The following is a 15,591-nucleotide window of genomic DNA, read 5'->3' on the forward strand; positions in this document are numbered from 1 at the left end:
CCGGTCTCTGTCTCATTGCTTGCGGGAAACTGGAGTGTTGAACCGCAAATTGGCAGTGGTCGGTCCCAAGGTATTCTTGTAATGGTGTTTGCTTAAGAATTGGCAAAAGCGTTGCCCTGAGGAGCATGTGCTTCTTCAGTCGAGGGGTGCAAACCATTGCAAGCCCATACAAGGGCATGCTGTTAGAAAGCAGCTTTCCAACCTGGAAAGCCCTGCTTGGTGCAAGTTCTCATCCCTGTATACTGAATCTCCCAAGTCATCTGAAAGGCTCCCTATGGCATGAGGAAGAGTTCTTTGGGTAGTTCTCTCTCTTCTACCAGTGTTTTCATGCCACTATGTAGGGCTGCTTTCCAGGTGTTTCTGAGGTTTGCAACAATGGAGTTCATGTTCTTGTGGTAGAGGTCTGCATAAGCAAGACACCATGGTCTGAGACCTATAGAATTAGAAATTATTAATTTCCTGTGTCTCATTTCTAGAAAAATATCAGGGTTTTCCATAATAGCTTTGATAAATTGATTTGCATTAATGAATAACAATGCAAAACTAACCTTTCTTACAAACCATGGTTCTTATTTTTTCCTCTTTTGTAGTCTTAGGGGAATCTTTTTCTATCTTAATGTCTGTATTCCTGTTTTGGTAAACATGAAGGGATGCATATGAGTGTAAATAACCAGAGTGGATGTAGCAGGGAGTGGACACAGCTGCATGTACAGCACGAGACCAGAGACTCGGGACAGATTTTGCCAGTCTTGTCTTACCAATACAGGTGATAAATTGAATGCTGATATGTGGATGTGGACAATAGCATGATTTGAATTTTTTTTTTCCGGAGTAGAACTGGCAAAACTGTCTTTTTGAAACAGTTGTTAAAAGGTTATGTCACTCTAATGCAGGCACCCTAAGTGACAAAACGGAGATGGCTGTGTGGTACGTGTACTGAGTTCTGATTGAGAGCTGTCTGACACAACAAAAGGGTTTCACCTGTCATCACTGGGCTCAAGTACATGCACCTAGAAGAACTGTCACTTGAATTTTACAATTTTCCCAGTTGTCCTTGGATGGCAGCCACTAATTTGTGTGCTAGAGGGAACTTTGCCCATGCTGGTCTCCCTATGATAACAGTTAGGCTGTGACTGTGCTTGCAGATAGTGCTTATTTTGAATTGCTCTGGCTTGTTGAGGTTTCAGTATATTAAAAAAAAAAATTCTCAAGAAAACACCTCTTAAAAGACCAGGCTTATATTTCCAGCGACATATGTGCAAATTGAGATTTCGTTTGTATAGTCGCTGAAAGCTGGGGAGCTGCGAAAATGTTTTAATAAGAAGTCACATCATACTATCAACAAAATTTAATACTGAAACTTAATGCCAAGGACAATGATACATTTAATATTGATATTAAAAGATACTAAGAATGAAAAGCTGACCTCCAAAAGAAGTTAGATGGAAGGAGAAAAAGGAGGAATAAACCAAGGTTTGAGGTTGTCAGCAAGGCTGGAAAAAGAGGCTGTTATCAAACCGGTACACTTATGAATATGTATAAATAAAATAAACACTTGCTTGTTACCAGTTTGTAGTTTGAGAGAAATTGGAAAGATAAAGTCTTGCAAATTCCAGATGTACCTTTATTCCAGCTGTGAGGTAGCACAGGTCTGCCAAACTCCCTTTCTTTTCCCTTTTTGCTTTTTTTCTGAATAAATTTGTTTTGTTACTCTTCATTGTTCTTGCTGCTTTCGTTTCACAGCTTGTGCCCTCTTTCTCATATCTTCAGCTGTCAGTTTATGGACTCTGTTCCATTTCCTTCTCAAGGGCTGCAGAGTGATTTCTGTGTATTAATTGCAAACTGTCTTAACAGGATGTAACTGTACACCCAGAGATAAATCATGCCACAGTCCAGCATGAACAGTTCTGCAAATTCTTACAGCATGTTTTTATTAGTAGGAATATTTTTAGGTTTGTTCATTGCTTGATTTTGAATACAAACTGAGTAATGTTCTCTGTAGTCACCTGAAGTGGTTTTGGCAGACATTGTATCTGGGGAAGTGGACTGAATCACCCCACTCATGTAAATATTAGTTTACTCTGGTGTTTGGTGTAGAGCATTGAAAATGGAGCTGAGTTTGCTCTGAGCTGTTGAGAGGCATTTAATCTCTTTGCATCTGTTTTACTCTTGAAAGCAAAAATGGGGATAACTGACTTGCTTCTCAAGGATACAAATGGAGTAAAGAGTTGCTCGCTAACAAATTCAGGAGTAAACACACTGATGTTTTTTCTGCCTTTGTACAAGTAACTTTGTGCTGTCTGTGTTGGCTTAACAGGCTGTGAAATCAGCAGTGCAGACCATTACTGTAGGAGGAGTGGGTACATCTCAATTTAAGACAATTATTCCCTTGGCAACTGCACCCAATGTTCAGCAGATTCAGGTACCTGGAAGCAAGTTCCATTATGTCAGACTTGTTACTGCCACAACAGCGAATAGTTCAACGCAATCGGCCAGTCAAAATCCCAGTACGAATACACAGCCTCTTCAACAGGGTAAGTGCTTGTGCTAATATATTGTCTGAAGTAACTTTCTTGGGGGTTTTTTGTGTTTGTTTTGTAAGGATTAAAATGAGTATATAAGAGATCTATGAAGACTGCTAGATGTACTTGGTTTTCATATTCTACTGTTACCTTTGGTTTGTCTGTGGAAATGCTCCTCTGTGTCAACTTGCTTTGTAGTTGGGCCTGAATTCTTGGAGCATTTTAGGTTGCTTTTCCCTAGTTTATCGGCTTTGTGGGTGACTCGTGGCATGTCCCAGATCCTCTGTATAAAAAGTATGAAGACAGGGCAGCCCACAAACATATTGCCAAAACTCCTGCAACGTGAAGATCCTTCCATGTAAAATGCTTTAGAAGCACCAGATGTTTCTGTCCATGCTTTCTAGAGCTGGGATGGAATAAAAGATTTCAAACTAAGCTGTGTTTTTTGTATTCTCCTCTTGCCAAAGGAAATCCAGTGTCCAGAGGAGCTCTGAACCCAAGCTGGTTTTTAAGCCATTGCTGTGAAACATGTGCACACACTCTTGTGCCAAATACCTGTTTACAAAGGTGTTATTTAGACTTCAGTGTTAATGTGCCATGAGTTTGGTAAATTAATCTCAGTGCATAGTTGCAGTATTAAGTACCTTTGCGTTATGCACATATGAAAGTCTGGAGGACTGAACTGTGAACTTTGAGTGAATAGTGTGTGTTAATGTGATGTTGTTTCTTGATGCTAGCAAAGCCAGTGGTGGTGAATGCGACCCCAGTGCGGATGTCTGTTCCCATAGTGCCAGCACAGACTGTGAAACAGGTAAGCTAAATGTAAAAAGCATATTCCTGATTTATTTTGGCTGGATGGAAAAAAACAAGTCCAGTTTCAGCACTGTAATGAAATGGTCTATTAATAAAAGTACATTCTGAATCAACAAAACAATGATTTCATAAATACCTCTTTTCTCTCCAGGTGGTGCCCAAACCGATCAACCCAACTTCCCAGATAGTTACTACTAGTCAGCCTCAACAAAGACTTATTATGCCAGCCACTCCACTGCCACAGATACAGCCCAACCTCACTAACCTCCCACCAGGCACTGTACTGGCACCAGCACCTGGCACAGGAAATGTCGGGTATGCAGTCCTTCCAGCTCAGTATGTCACACAGGTATGGTGTTAACCCAGAGCTAAATAAGGAAATAGTGCTGTTGTGGAACATACTGCCAAGAACTTAAAGGTTCTTGCTTCTGAACTGTTGCATGATGCTAAGGGGACAGACAGGTTTTTTTAGGGATCCTTGGCAGAATGATGATGGCACTGAATTGTAGTTACAATTAAAGCTTTATTTACCTAACAGGGTTTTTTGATTAGCATAGCGTAGAATTTATAATCAGAATAGCACAGGGTTTCTGTAAGCAGAATCAGTGTAATACAATTTTGTAAGTAGCGTAGTACAGAATTTGTAATACAACTTATAATTTCTAATTGCCTAGACCCTCTGCAGATTGGGTCAGATCTTAACACATGGTTTGCTTTATCAATATAGCAATAATAATCTAGACTCAAAAATCATATAAAAGAATGAGTCATTCACTCAATCCTTGGAGGAAGCAGATATCAGTGGAGGCATCCCTGGTCATGGGCGGGGGGGGGGGGGGGGGGGTGTCACAGGTCTCGCTGTCCAGCAGCAGTTTCTGTCCAAGTTCCTCACTTAAGACTTGTAACTGCTTGATTTCATAGACAGTGCTCTGTGTGCTGGTAGGTTTCCCTGTTCTGTGACAGGGTCATCACCACCACCTGGTTGTCTGGGTGCCTGAGACCTTCAGGGCCAGTAAGGAAGGGAGTAATTGGCCTTGTGCCCAGGAATCTTGAGGCCAGTAGTGAGGGGAAGAAGAAATCTGTTTGGTTTGTCTACTTGGTTCACAGGACCTTCAGGGCCTGAGAATGAGGGGAAAGGGAATGAATATGTGACTCGCTTGGTCACAGAGAATGGCTGCTTGCATTATAAAATGGTGTTAGTTACGCTAACCACGTTACCAGTGGTCAGGAGCAAGGGGTACCAGTCACACAAACCCAGGTCTAGGACTAGTTTTTTGCTCTTTGCCAAGGTCTGACCAACATTCAGAATGAAAAGGAGAATAAAAGATATGTTCTGCTGAAGGCTAAGCAGCCAGTCTGTACAAAGACTCTGTCAGCTCATGGCATTACTGGTACCAACCTCATTTCTGGTTCCCTTCTGGTTTTGTCACAGCTGCAGTTTGACCCTGAAGACTTACTGTGTCCTTCCAGTCCACTTCCACAAATATTAATTTAAACTAAATAATACCATTTGTTGGACCTCTCCTCAGAGGTTTTGTGTTCCAGACACAATCTGTCCCCTTTGGCCTGGCCCCAGTAGGTCCATATGTTATGTGCCAATCTGTCTTCAGAACCTGTCCCAGCAGGAGAAGATGACTGCGTGTAGGTAATCCAAAAGAAGGTAGTCCAAAACAGTGTTGTTTGGCAGGTTCTTATAAGGTTTTGTTATTTTAATGTGAAAAACAAACTGTGGGTCCAGGTATGCAGAGAAGTTGGAATATGAATCATCTTACTTGCTTTTATTTAATTCCGTAATAAGTGGCTTGTATATTAAGGAAGCTACTAAAGTAATTTGTGCAGGAAGTGATCCTGCTCTTTTAGGGGCGGGGTTGCTTAGGAAAAGAAGGGGGGAAATGAGCATCTTTTTAAGAGCTGGAACTGTTTGTGGTCTGAACATTTCTGTGTGTAGTCTCTGTATTATCTGTATGGATGTAGACACTGTAATAGAGAACAAAAATACTATCTGAAATATTTTCATGCTAAGTATTGAGACTGGAGGCTGCTGCCTGGTCCAGGTTCTACAAATGTCTAAAACTGCTTGCAAGCATATTATTTTTATAACAATATCTGGAAAGCTAATTAAAACTACCTACACATCCTCTGTGTATACTCTAATTTATTTTATGCATTACCCTTTTTGTTTTGTTAGCTACAACAATCATCGTATGTATCTATAGCAAGCAACACTGGCTTTACAGGGACATCTAGTATCCAGTCCCAAGCACGGCTACCATTCAATGGGTGAGTGTTTTGCAAAAAATAAAAACCAAACCAAAACAAAAAAACCCAAACCTGTAGTATAGCCTGCTGAATGAGCATCTTCTTTTAGTCCCATTATAAGGAAGGGTGGGAGCTGAGGTGCTGGAGTTTGGTTTGGGGGATTTTCCAAGAAAACCAAGTATACTGTGGTGTGGTTATTACCTCTGACTAAAGGACATGTATCTGTCTGACAATTGAGCCAGTCTCTTGATCAAAGCTGTGTTTTCCTTTCTGTTTTTTTGAACTCGTGTAGCAGGAAGTTGACCTGAAAGCTCCCTGTTGCTCATTCTTCATTTTGCATCAGCACCTGGGAGGTACAGACCTCAACTATTTCTTGACATTGGTGGAAAGAGGTGCTGGACAATATAAGAACTAGATGCTTACTTAGCACATGCAGAAATCCAGCGGAACAGCAAAATGGAAGTAAAGCCCCAAATGGATCCTGATAGGAGGATTTGGGTTTTTTTTTTAGTCTTCTATTTTTTCTTTAAGGATGAAAATAATGGCTAACACATATTATTTTCCCTGTGCCAATCCAGCAGGCTTAGCTGTTCTGCACAGTCCTTTTATGTTATTGTTTGCTTGAAATTGTAAATGCCAAGGTGCTTTTTGTTGCTGCAACCTCAACTGATGTAATCTAATCCCAAATCCAGATGCAGCTATTCAAACAAATAGGTTTGATTTAATCTCCCTGGCATTACGTGCAGAAATTGCTGGATAGGCATGGAACGAATCTCATCAAAAGCGATTAGTGACATAAAATCTGAGTTTTAAGAGCAGTTAAAGACTGTGTCTGATATAAAATTTACCTATAAACTGAATACCGTTGGCTTGCTTTCCCATTATTCCAGAGCTGCCTTTTTTTTTTTTTAATTAATTCTAACTAGAACAAAAAGAAAGGCACAATCATGTTGTGTGAACCTTGGTTGGATCTAGTCCCTCTGCATGTAGAGGGGTTCTGGGGAAGTTTTCCCTGATTCCAGTTTTCAGTTATGATGCTTCCTCTAGCTTTAAGCCTCATTTCTGCTTTAGGCATGCAGCCAGATTTGCAGCAAATAACTCAGCTCTTTCTGGGTTGGAAAGGCACTATATAAAGGCATTATATATAATAGTTACTTGAACACAGTCAGACAAAAACATAATGCAAGGGGAATATAAAGATTTTTTCAAAGTTTTTATTGGGAGCTATTTACTTGAATTTAAAATGGGAAGAAACTGATAAAACAGTGTGCACGTATATAAATGCACTTTTTTTGCCCTCCCCAGAATAATTCCTTCTGAATCTGCAAACCGCCCCAGGAAGCCTTGCAATTGTACCAAGTCTCTATGTTTGAAATTGTAAGTACAGCTTGTTTTAGTTTTTTTTAAGCCTTATTTTTGACATCACAAATTTATGCCAAGTATCAGAATATAATGTTTTTAAGTATGTCAGAAATGTTATGTCTGGATGCCAGTTTAAGGTTGCTGTTGATATTGGTGGAGATGTTGCAGTGCCTATGTAATTTTGCAACTCCTGTGAGCTGTATGGACCCTAACATTTTATAAATTTCTAACTTTGAAGCCTTGTTGCGTGGTGGAGCCAATTCCACTCAGCAGCTGCAGTTGCGTTGTTGTTGCTATGAGTGAAATGACATCCCAGGGTATCATCAGTGGGCATCTACTATACTTTGGTGAAGCACACCAGTAATACCATGCTGTATCAAGTACTTCAGAAAAATTGGGCTGTGTATCTTTTCTTAAATGTCTGAATAGACAAGTGATTCTTCACTGATAGGTCTGAGTCTTTCTCATCCTCATGAGATATTTTGCTATTCCATTCAGTGTCTTTGTAAGAATTTGACATAAAAGCATTTTAAGTTGAGGAGATGCTAAGTTTCTTTAACTTGAGGCAAAGTCAGTTTACTGATTTTGGGGCAATAACAGGAGATACTGAAATTAACCTGTGGTTCCCTGAATTCTAGACAATGAAGAGGAAATGGTTGGTGTGCTATTCAAAGGGAAAGTGGTGCAACAGTACCTGAACCCAAGTTAAGTTTGTTTAAACTTTCCAGCTTGGGTTTCTTTTCATGTAATACATCCCACCTCTATGTGGGGAGGTGTGCTCTGTGCTTCCTAGCCTCAAAATTGTCTGTTGCGCAGAAGATAGGGTAAACAGGAGATGTGTAGCTGTTTTCTCAGATGTTTTACAACATACATGACTGACTTCATAGTGCCAAATATATGTTAGGTGCCTAGGGTTTTCCACTTATTTTAGTCTTTGGCACATGAATGCTCTAGGAATTATGGGAGAATAATGGCATTGCTAGTGATGCTTTGCACCTTCAGAATGCTGTTTGGAAACAAACTTTTATTGTAAATGACTGTATTTACATCTTTAAGTGGCTAGGCATAGGTGCAGAGCAAATGGCTAATTCACTCTGGCAAAGGTGCCTTCTCACTAGCAAAACCTTTTCCTGTCTGGAAGGGGAGCTGCTTTTTCCCAAATGAATGTTGAAGGTAGGCACATAGCCTATTCTGCAAAGAAGAGAACTCAGAAGTTATTTGCTTGCTGATGCTCTGGGTTGATGCTGGTGCTGTTTGTTTTAGAAACCAGGACCATTCTACTACTGAATTTTAAACAGGACAGAAAAGAGAGCTATTACAGGTTGTAAAAGCTTTTGATGTAGTTTGTCCCTGGCACCATTCAGGATGCTAAAAGTCACCAAAATGCAGTTCAACCAGATAAAGGGTTGAAGTGGACTCCAGGGCAACCCTAATCCTCTTCTTGTAGTGTTACCCTGGGCAAGCCACAGGAAGCCAGTTTTGAAAAGGGTTTGGGTTCCTAAATATGAACATATGCTCCCAGCAGCATTTGAAAAGCAACTGAAGAGGATCAGCAGTTTCCGTCAGCTATAGCTGGAGGTGGTACTGGAAGCATTGAAATGTGCCAGAGTTTGTCATGACCCAAAGCCATGTTTGAGCTGGGGATGTATGTGGTGTATCAGATCTGTGGGCTGGTGAGATCTTGGTTTTGGTGGGAGGTAGCAGAGGTACATAAGGGGCATGGCAATGTGATTGGCTTCTCCTGTCAATGATTTGCTGCTTTTTATTCATATACTTGTCCCTTTAAAAAGTCTCTACAGCTTTATCCTCGTTCAGATCCTTTCCCTAATTACCTGTGCTTCAAAGCCTATGAGGTGTACCACTTGTTATTTCTTTTCTATTCTTCCATCCCAGCTTTGGTGAACTCTGCCTCAGTTAACAGCTGCAAACAGTTTATGGGCAAAATTAACCAAAAAAAGGCTCATTGCTGTGTTAGTCAGTTTGCCTGTTGATTATTCCAGTTGCTTGCCTTTTGTTTTGGCTGTATGAGAGCTCCTGAATGCTGACTTAACTGGCTGGGTCAGGAACTTGTTATGAGGTGGCTGCAGCAGGATGGCCCTCAATATATGGGTCAGCCACCCAGGAGTTACCCTAGAAAAAAGTCTCATTAGCTTCTCTTGCTGCGATGGGGACCTGTGCTATATGAACATCAGCTCAGATGGACACCCTTGAGCTATACCTGTGTCTTTAGACAATAACTAGACCTGCGCTAGAGGATTTAGGCCTTGCAATGAGGCTGATACCACTTCTACATGTGGAGTTGAGCATAAGATGACCCTTACCCTTATTGGTGCATGTGCATATCACCAGACTAGGAACTTCTGCTACTGTCATCAGTACTAACGCCAGTGTAATGGTCACGTTTACAAATGCCTTCTGCATCTTCTGTTTCAGGTATTGTGATTGTTTTGCAAACGGTGAATTCTGCAATAACTGCAACTGTACAAATTGTTATAACAACCTGGACCATGAAAATGACAGGCAAAAAGCAATAAAGGTGAGGGGCCTCTTCCCCTGCCCCTGGGATGAAAGCTATTTAGCTTGTGTCTTCTGAAGCTATGGTGTGGGGCAGAGTGGGTGTATAATGCCCTGATCTCTTCCCACGTGCAAGGCTTAAGTTCTTTTATTGCACCTCTGAATTCTGCTCCCCACATGCAGTGACTGACCCTTTGGGTCTGCATTGACAGGCCTGCCTTGACAGAAACCCTGAAGCCTTCAAGCCCAAAATAGGGAAAGGAAAGGAAGGAGAATCAGATCGGAGACACAGCAAAGGGTGTAACTGTAAACGCTCGGGATGTCTCAAAAACTACTGCGAATGTTATGAGGTACGAAGCATTATCTCATCTTAAAGATACTGGCTTTTTCCCTTTAGTGCTGTGACTTCTCTGATTTGCTTTGTCTTTTTTTTGTATTGCTATAATGTTTTCTATTGCTATAATGTTATCTCTTCTTCCAGCAGTTTGCACGTAGAAAGCCATGTATGTGGCAAAATTGATCACTTCTGTTGTATAAGTTTCATTTTAAACCATGTAGCAACTTTGAACTCAGGTTTGGATTTGTCCTTTACTGAAGAGCAGTATTTCCTAAAGAAATCTACTGCACCAAGTCCCTAGGAAGAGTTGAAGCAGCATCCCACAGATGCTGTGGGATAGAACATGTCTGTGGAAGACAAAAGCAAAAGTTGTGTCAGCTAACAGATCAGTTTGGATGTAGAGACAGTGGCAGAGTGACCTCTCTCATAACTCAACAGCCTATATTCCACTGGAAACAGTAGGCTGTTTAAGAAAGCGATGAGTGGAAAACCATTGATTTGCATTTGATTCAAGTATACATTCTGGGAAGGCATCTCAGTTTGAGGTGAGGATTTAGAGAGAAAACTACTACTTGTGCATTTCTTCTAGTGGCTAATTGGTAAGAGATTAAAACATGATCTCCTTTTTGTTGTGGCTTGTCATAAAGGGAGTCAAGGTTGCAACAGGTTTCTCATGTTTTGTTTGTTTCTTTCAGGCAAAAATCATGTGTTCTTCCATATGCAAATGCATTGGCTGTAAAAATTTTGAAGAAAGCCCAGAGCGAAAGACATTGATGCATTTAGCAGATGCTGCAGAAGTTAGGGTCCAGCAGCAGACCGCTGCAAAGACCAAGTTATCTTCCCAGATCTCAGATCTGCTGACAAGGCCAACACCAGCACTCAGCAGTGGTGGCGGGAAGTAAGTTAATGCAGCACCTGGTTTCAGTTGCTTCTAATGTGTTTTTTTTCTGATGTGACAGGTATGTCCCTGTCATCTTTGAGTGTTATCTATGTAAGCTGGAGAAGCAGGAGCGCTCACGTGAATGGAGCTTTTTGTTCGTGCAACTGTGCTTTCTGTTGAACCTAGGGTATGCCAAGCTTAGCTGTGTTCAAGCACATAACTAAGCATTGTCTTCTCATGGTTGCCCATGTGCTCAACAGAAAGCGTGAAGTGCAAGTGTCCTGTTTACTGAGAGGATGTAATCTTTGAGCTGCCATTATAGTAAAAGCTGGAGAATTGTTCTATGTACCTGGGCATTTCAAAGTCTATATCAAAATGTACATCAGTGGAGGCAGGCACCAAAGCACAATGGCCCATGAGTTCATTTGGTTGTAACTGTGGCTTATTCACTCCCTGTTGGTTGTCTAAAGGCTCTTGGAAGCAATGAGAGATGAAATCTCATCAGTCCTTGTACTAAAAAGTTGCCCAGCCCTGGAGTTACGTGCATTGTGTGTTTTTGCTGAGAGTGAGTCGATCTTTCTTTGTTTCAGGCTACCCTTTACGTTTGTAACCAAGGAGGTAGCTGATGCAACCTGCGAATGCCTTCTTGCCCAGGCAGAGCAAGCGGAGAAGATGGGCAAGTCAAAAGCTGCAGCAGAGCGCATGATCCTGGAGGAGTTTGGACGCTGTTTGATGAGAGTTATTAACTCTGCAGGGAAGTCCAAAAGTGACACTTGTGCCATGAACTGCTGACTCATGCACATGAGCCACAACGAAGCGGACTGAACAGAACACTTAAGGCACAGGGACACTTTGGTTCGGCATAGAGGATTTAATAATATTTGTTAATTTGGTGCTTGTTGTAAATTGACCTGTGTAAGATTGAAACAAGAAAATCTTTTATAACAAGATGTAGAGCCTTTTAAATCTTAGCTAAATCCTATTCTACTTAAGACAATGCCTAAAGGCCAATTCTTCTTCCCTATGTACAGCTTTTACCTTGGGTTTCTTAAAAATTAGGTGTGTTCTCCCCTTTCCCTCAGAATAATTGCCTGAAGGGCATATATAAATTATTATAATATATATTATTTACAGTGTATGGAGTTGCATCACTTTGTGCATACAGGAAAACACAGGTGATGTCAACAGCCAGGTGATGCTTTGGGTGACAGGCCCGTAATAAGGAGGTATCAGTGTATCCAAGATAGTTCTGAAAGGAAGTGTGTAAAAATAAGCATCTAAGTGGAAGGTAGTACCTGTATTTAGGACCTGACACAGCATGTTACTTTAGTGCATGGAGCACTCTGAAATACCCAGGCAATAATACAGAGGGGTTCCTTGCAGATCTAGCATTGGGCAAGTGGTGGAGAATCTCACTGGAGCGAGGCCCAAGGAGCTTAGAGGCAAATGGAATTAATGGGAATTTTTTGATAGGAATGTAGCTGAGAGCTCAGATGTTTATTAAGCTGGAACTTGAAGGCTAAGACAGTGGCCCATTCTCAGAAGTGAGGAAGGGCAGCCATGCCGCAATGCTGGACTGTCTGCCCAGTGTACGGTGTTACCTAAGTGTGCAGCAGATGGATGTTGTTGCTTAGGTGAAGCTTGGTTTTTCAGAGGTCTGCAGCAGCCTCATCTGTCACTGCAGGTAGGACTGTACAGTCCATTGTGTTTTCTAGGATTGAGCTGTAACCCTGGAAAATTGTTTAAGACTGAGAAGCTAAGATCATGGGAGACAGTGGAACCACAGTTGTCTTAATGAGGACTCGAGACAATCTGCATCCGAATCGACTTGCAAACTCAGGTAGGGATCATGTTCAGCCTGGCTGTGGGTCTTCAGGGTGCTGCTTCTCTGTATGTTGGCAATTTACTTGGCATAAGGTTTTTTTTAGTGTTGTTTAGAATGACTGCGAGAGCTGTGATCAGAGAGGATGCTAGCACAGAATCAGGATTGCTACCAAAACAGATGCACAGATCCTTTTACACGAAGGGGGGCAGGGGGAATCAGCTATAGCTGTGTATAGACTAGGGCAGGGGATTTTTTTTCAGTATTTGTTGTAGGCAATCTCAGATCACATTTCTGATAGTGGAACACATTTGCAAAATTAACCTGGTAGGTTACTTACCTGTGTTTCATCACAGGCATTTTTATTACCTATCTCACTGCACCCTGAAGTAGCTAGATTTTTCCAAAAGGGATTTTGTATTCCTCACATAAAGCTGTAAATACATGCAGCAGAGCTCTTCCTTCAGGTTTTCTAGCATGGCCAGGCTGGTGAAAGGTAGGGGCTAGGCAAACCAGCAGCAGAGCTAAGTGCCTACATGTGTGATGGCAGTACGATGGGAGGACGCTTCCACTCCTGTCTTCACCCCACGGTCCTGTGCACTGAGCAGAAGGCCCTTTCTCCTTGACCCTTCTCTGGTTTCTCCTTGAAATACCTTGGGGGCACAAAGGGCCTGGGAGGTGGCCAGCAGCAGTGGTGGGCCTGTTGAGTGGCCATTTCATACAAGGTTTGACCTGCTAGTCACCATCTGAAGGGCTCTGTCTGCTATTAATATCTCCCTGAGCATAAATAGCAAGTATGTTTGTGCAAATCTCTGAAAAGGGAATCCACCTCTTGTGTAAGTAAATGCCATTTTTTTCATAATTAGGGCTTGGGTTTACTAAAAAATCAGTGCAGTAACTTTACATGTAGATAGTGCGGATATTCAGTTTACTTCTAGTGACCTAATACAGTATGCCCAGTAAGATTTGTATAAATGTAAATTAGTGTAAGTGAATAAAGTAATACCTACTTATGTTATTTTTCAAACAGATTGCAATATGCCTTCTTTTGTTTAGACTTCAATCCATGTTAATTTTGTATATATTCCATGTCTTACTCTAAATTGCACCTTTTGTGATGTGTATTTATATACAGTGTGCAAAAACACTTGTGAAATTTAGATTACAGTTGTAATTATGTATGATGGCATTGCTTGAGAATATTTTGCTTGTAAAGACTTTGAAGGTGCAATCAAATGCTCTTAGTTCTTCTATTTTGTTTTGAACAAGCTTTCTCAAATATTAAGCTTGGATTCCTCTCTCCACTTTCCCTGGTGTAGAATGTGTGAATTGGTTTTTGTACTTCCTTAGCCATTTGCATCAAACTGCTGGACAAGATTTACAGTCAAGTTCATCCAGTTACATGAAAATAATTGGGAATGGAGCAAGAGTTCATTTTCTAGTTCTGTTTACATCTGAAAGTAGAAAAATTAAATTTATATTTACTAGACCTATTCAAAGGATACACTTTTCTATATTGTACAAATAAAACAGTCAGATAAATCACAAAGAAAAATAAACATTTATACTATTCTGTAAATATTATTTTTTTTTGCACTCCTTTCCTTCAACACTGACAAATATACACAGAAGATTTTCACTGAAATATCAAAATAAATCTGTTAACGCTAGGCCCACTTCTGATGCAAGTACTGGCCTGGATCTTCAGTATGAGATTTGAATCCTACCAGAGATAAACCCATGGTTACTGGTGTACTGTTATTCATGCATAGCAATTCATGCCACATTGTGGCACAATTCATAAAGGGCCAAAATGTGTCAACCAAGCCAGCACCAGATAGTTGAGAAATTTCTCAATTTCTTTTAAACTATTTAATGAGAGAGCATAGTTTTTTCACATGCACTGGCTGGACAAGAGTTAGGCTCAGACTGAGCAAAAAAATGTGCACGGCCATTCTGCAGCACCCTTGAAGACAGCAGAGTGCTACACAGAACTCCCTGAAGACCCTGGGCAAAACTTTGTTGAGAGCCTTAGACTGATTGTTAGCAGGATGCAATGCACTGGTTTCTGGTGGCATTTGTGTCTGTTTATGTCTTTCTTGGGGAGGAGGTTTGTGAGCAGCTCTTGCAAAGCTGTATTAGTTGGTTGCATTAAGGAATACAAGTCAGTTAAGAGAGCTTGTGGTTTGTTTCTGCGAAGTAAAACCTGAGGGTGGGGGGTTGTGCATCCACTTTCTATGTTCAGCTTTTAGCAGCTTGGTAAATATACTATACGATAAATGCTCAGGGAGTCTTAGGAGTCTTGTTAGGATGTTGAGCGAACAGAAGATGTTAGGGGACTAAGCTTTTCCCCCCCTATCACACCAGCTGCTGTGAGGGAAGGCTGTCATGTTAAGCTGCAGTAGAGGACTGAGAGAAGGAATGAGGTGCTCAAAGTGACTGAGGGGTGTATTTGTATGCTAGCAAGAGTCGGGATGTTTCAGAGAGAGATGGTGAACATCTGAGCAAGGAGTTGCTGAGAAGAGAAAATAGCGTCCAAAAGACACAGTGGGAAAGAGTGGTGCAGAAAATCACTTGGTTGCAGTTGTGGAGTTATGAATGCTGGAAAATTCCACTGAAACCTGATAGTTCCTGTGGTGTGAGTACAGCCAGCAGTATCTGTTGTGGACAACAGCAGGTCTGTATTTTTGGAAAATAATGGCAATTGGTACAGGGTTCCTGTAACAGTTGTCAAGCTTTCTTACAATACTTGATAGCTTTGTAAATTAGGTAACTACCACTTTTGTCTAATAATGTGCTTTTGCTCAAATGCCATCCTACCAAGTCCTATACCTCAACATCTCTTGAAAACCTCTGTCATCAACATTTCAGTGAATTACAAAAGGATATGTGAACTGTGGTGGTCATGGGTACAGGCAGGTCAGCCACAGGAATGCATAGAGCCTGAAGTCAGCTTATCTGCGCAGCAGTCTCCGGCTCAGTTCACCAATTGGCAGCAACTGCACAAAACCCATGAGAAATTCAGAGATGGGGAAGCCCCATGTGCAGCATGCCTGCCATGTTCACAACTTCACCCCAGCAG

The 15,591-nt window shown here is 41.3% G+C and overlaps 1 protein-coding gene across 4 annotated transcripts in view; it reads left to right on the forward strand.

Moving 5' to 3' along the window:
• The window catches only part of LIN54 (lin-54 DREAM MuvB core complex component), a 40,974-nt gene extending 26,886 nt beyond the window's left edge, over window positions 1–14,088 (forward strand). For all 4 annotated transcript variants that reach the window (XM_069781682.1, XM_069781691.1, XM_069781673.1 and 1 more), the window contains 9 exons: window positions 2,318–2,534; window positions 3,260–3,333; window positions 3,487–3,684; window positions 5,524–5,615; window positions 6,900–6,971; window positions 9,390–9,492; window positions 9,683–9,820; window positions 10,503–10,705; window positions 11,278–14,088. In XM_069781682.1, the coding sequence (XP_069637783.1) occupies window positions 2,318–2,534; window positions 3,260–3,333; window positions 3,487–3,684; window positions 5,524–5,615; window positions 6,900–6,971; window positions 9,390–9,492; window positions 9,683–9,820; window positions 10,503–10,705; window positions 11,278–11,479 (1,299 nt within the window). In that variant the 3' untranslated portion in view covers window positions 11,480–14,088. The remainder of the gene's footprint in view (window positions 1–2,317; window positions 2,535–3,259; window positions 3,334–3,486; window positions 3,685–5,523; window positions 5,616–6,899; window positions 6,972–9,389; window positions 9,493–9,682; window positions 9,821–10,502; window positions 10,706–11,277) is intronic.
• Window positions 14,089–15,591: the final 1,503 nt, after the last annotated feature.

Source organism: Haliaeetus albicilla, chromosome 1 (assembly GCF_947461875.1).
Source record: "Haliaeetus albicilla chromosome 1, bHalAlb1.1, whole genome shotgun sequence".
Classification (NCBI taxonomy): domain Eukaryota; kingdom Metazoa; phylum Chordata; class Aves; order Accipitriformes; family Accipitridae; genus Haliaeetus; species Haliaeetus albicilla.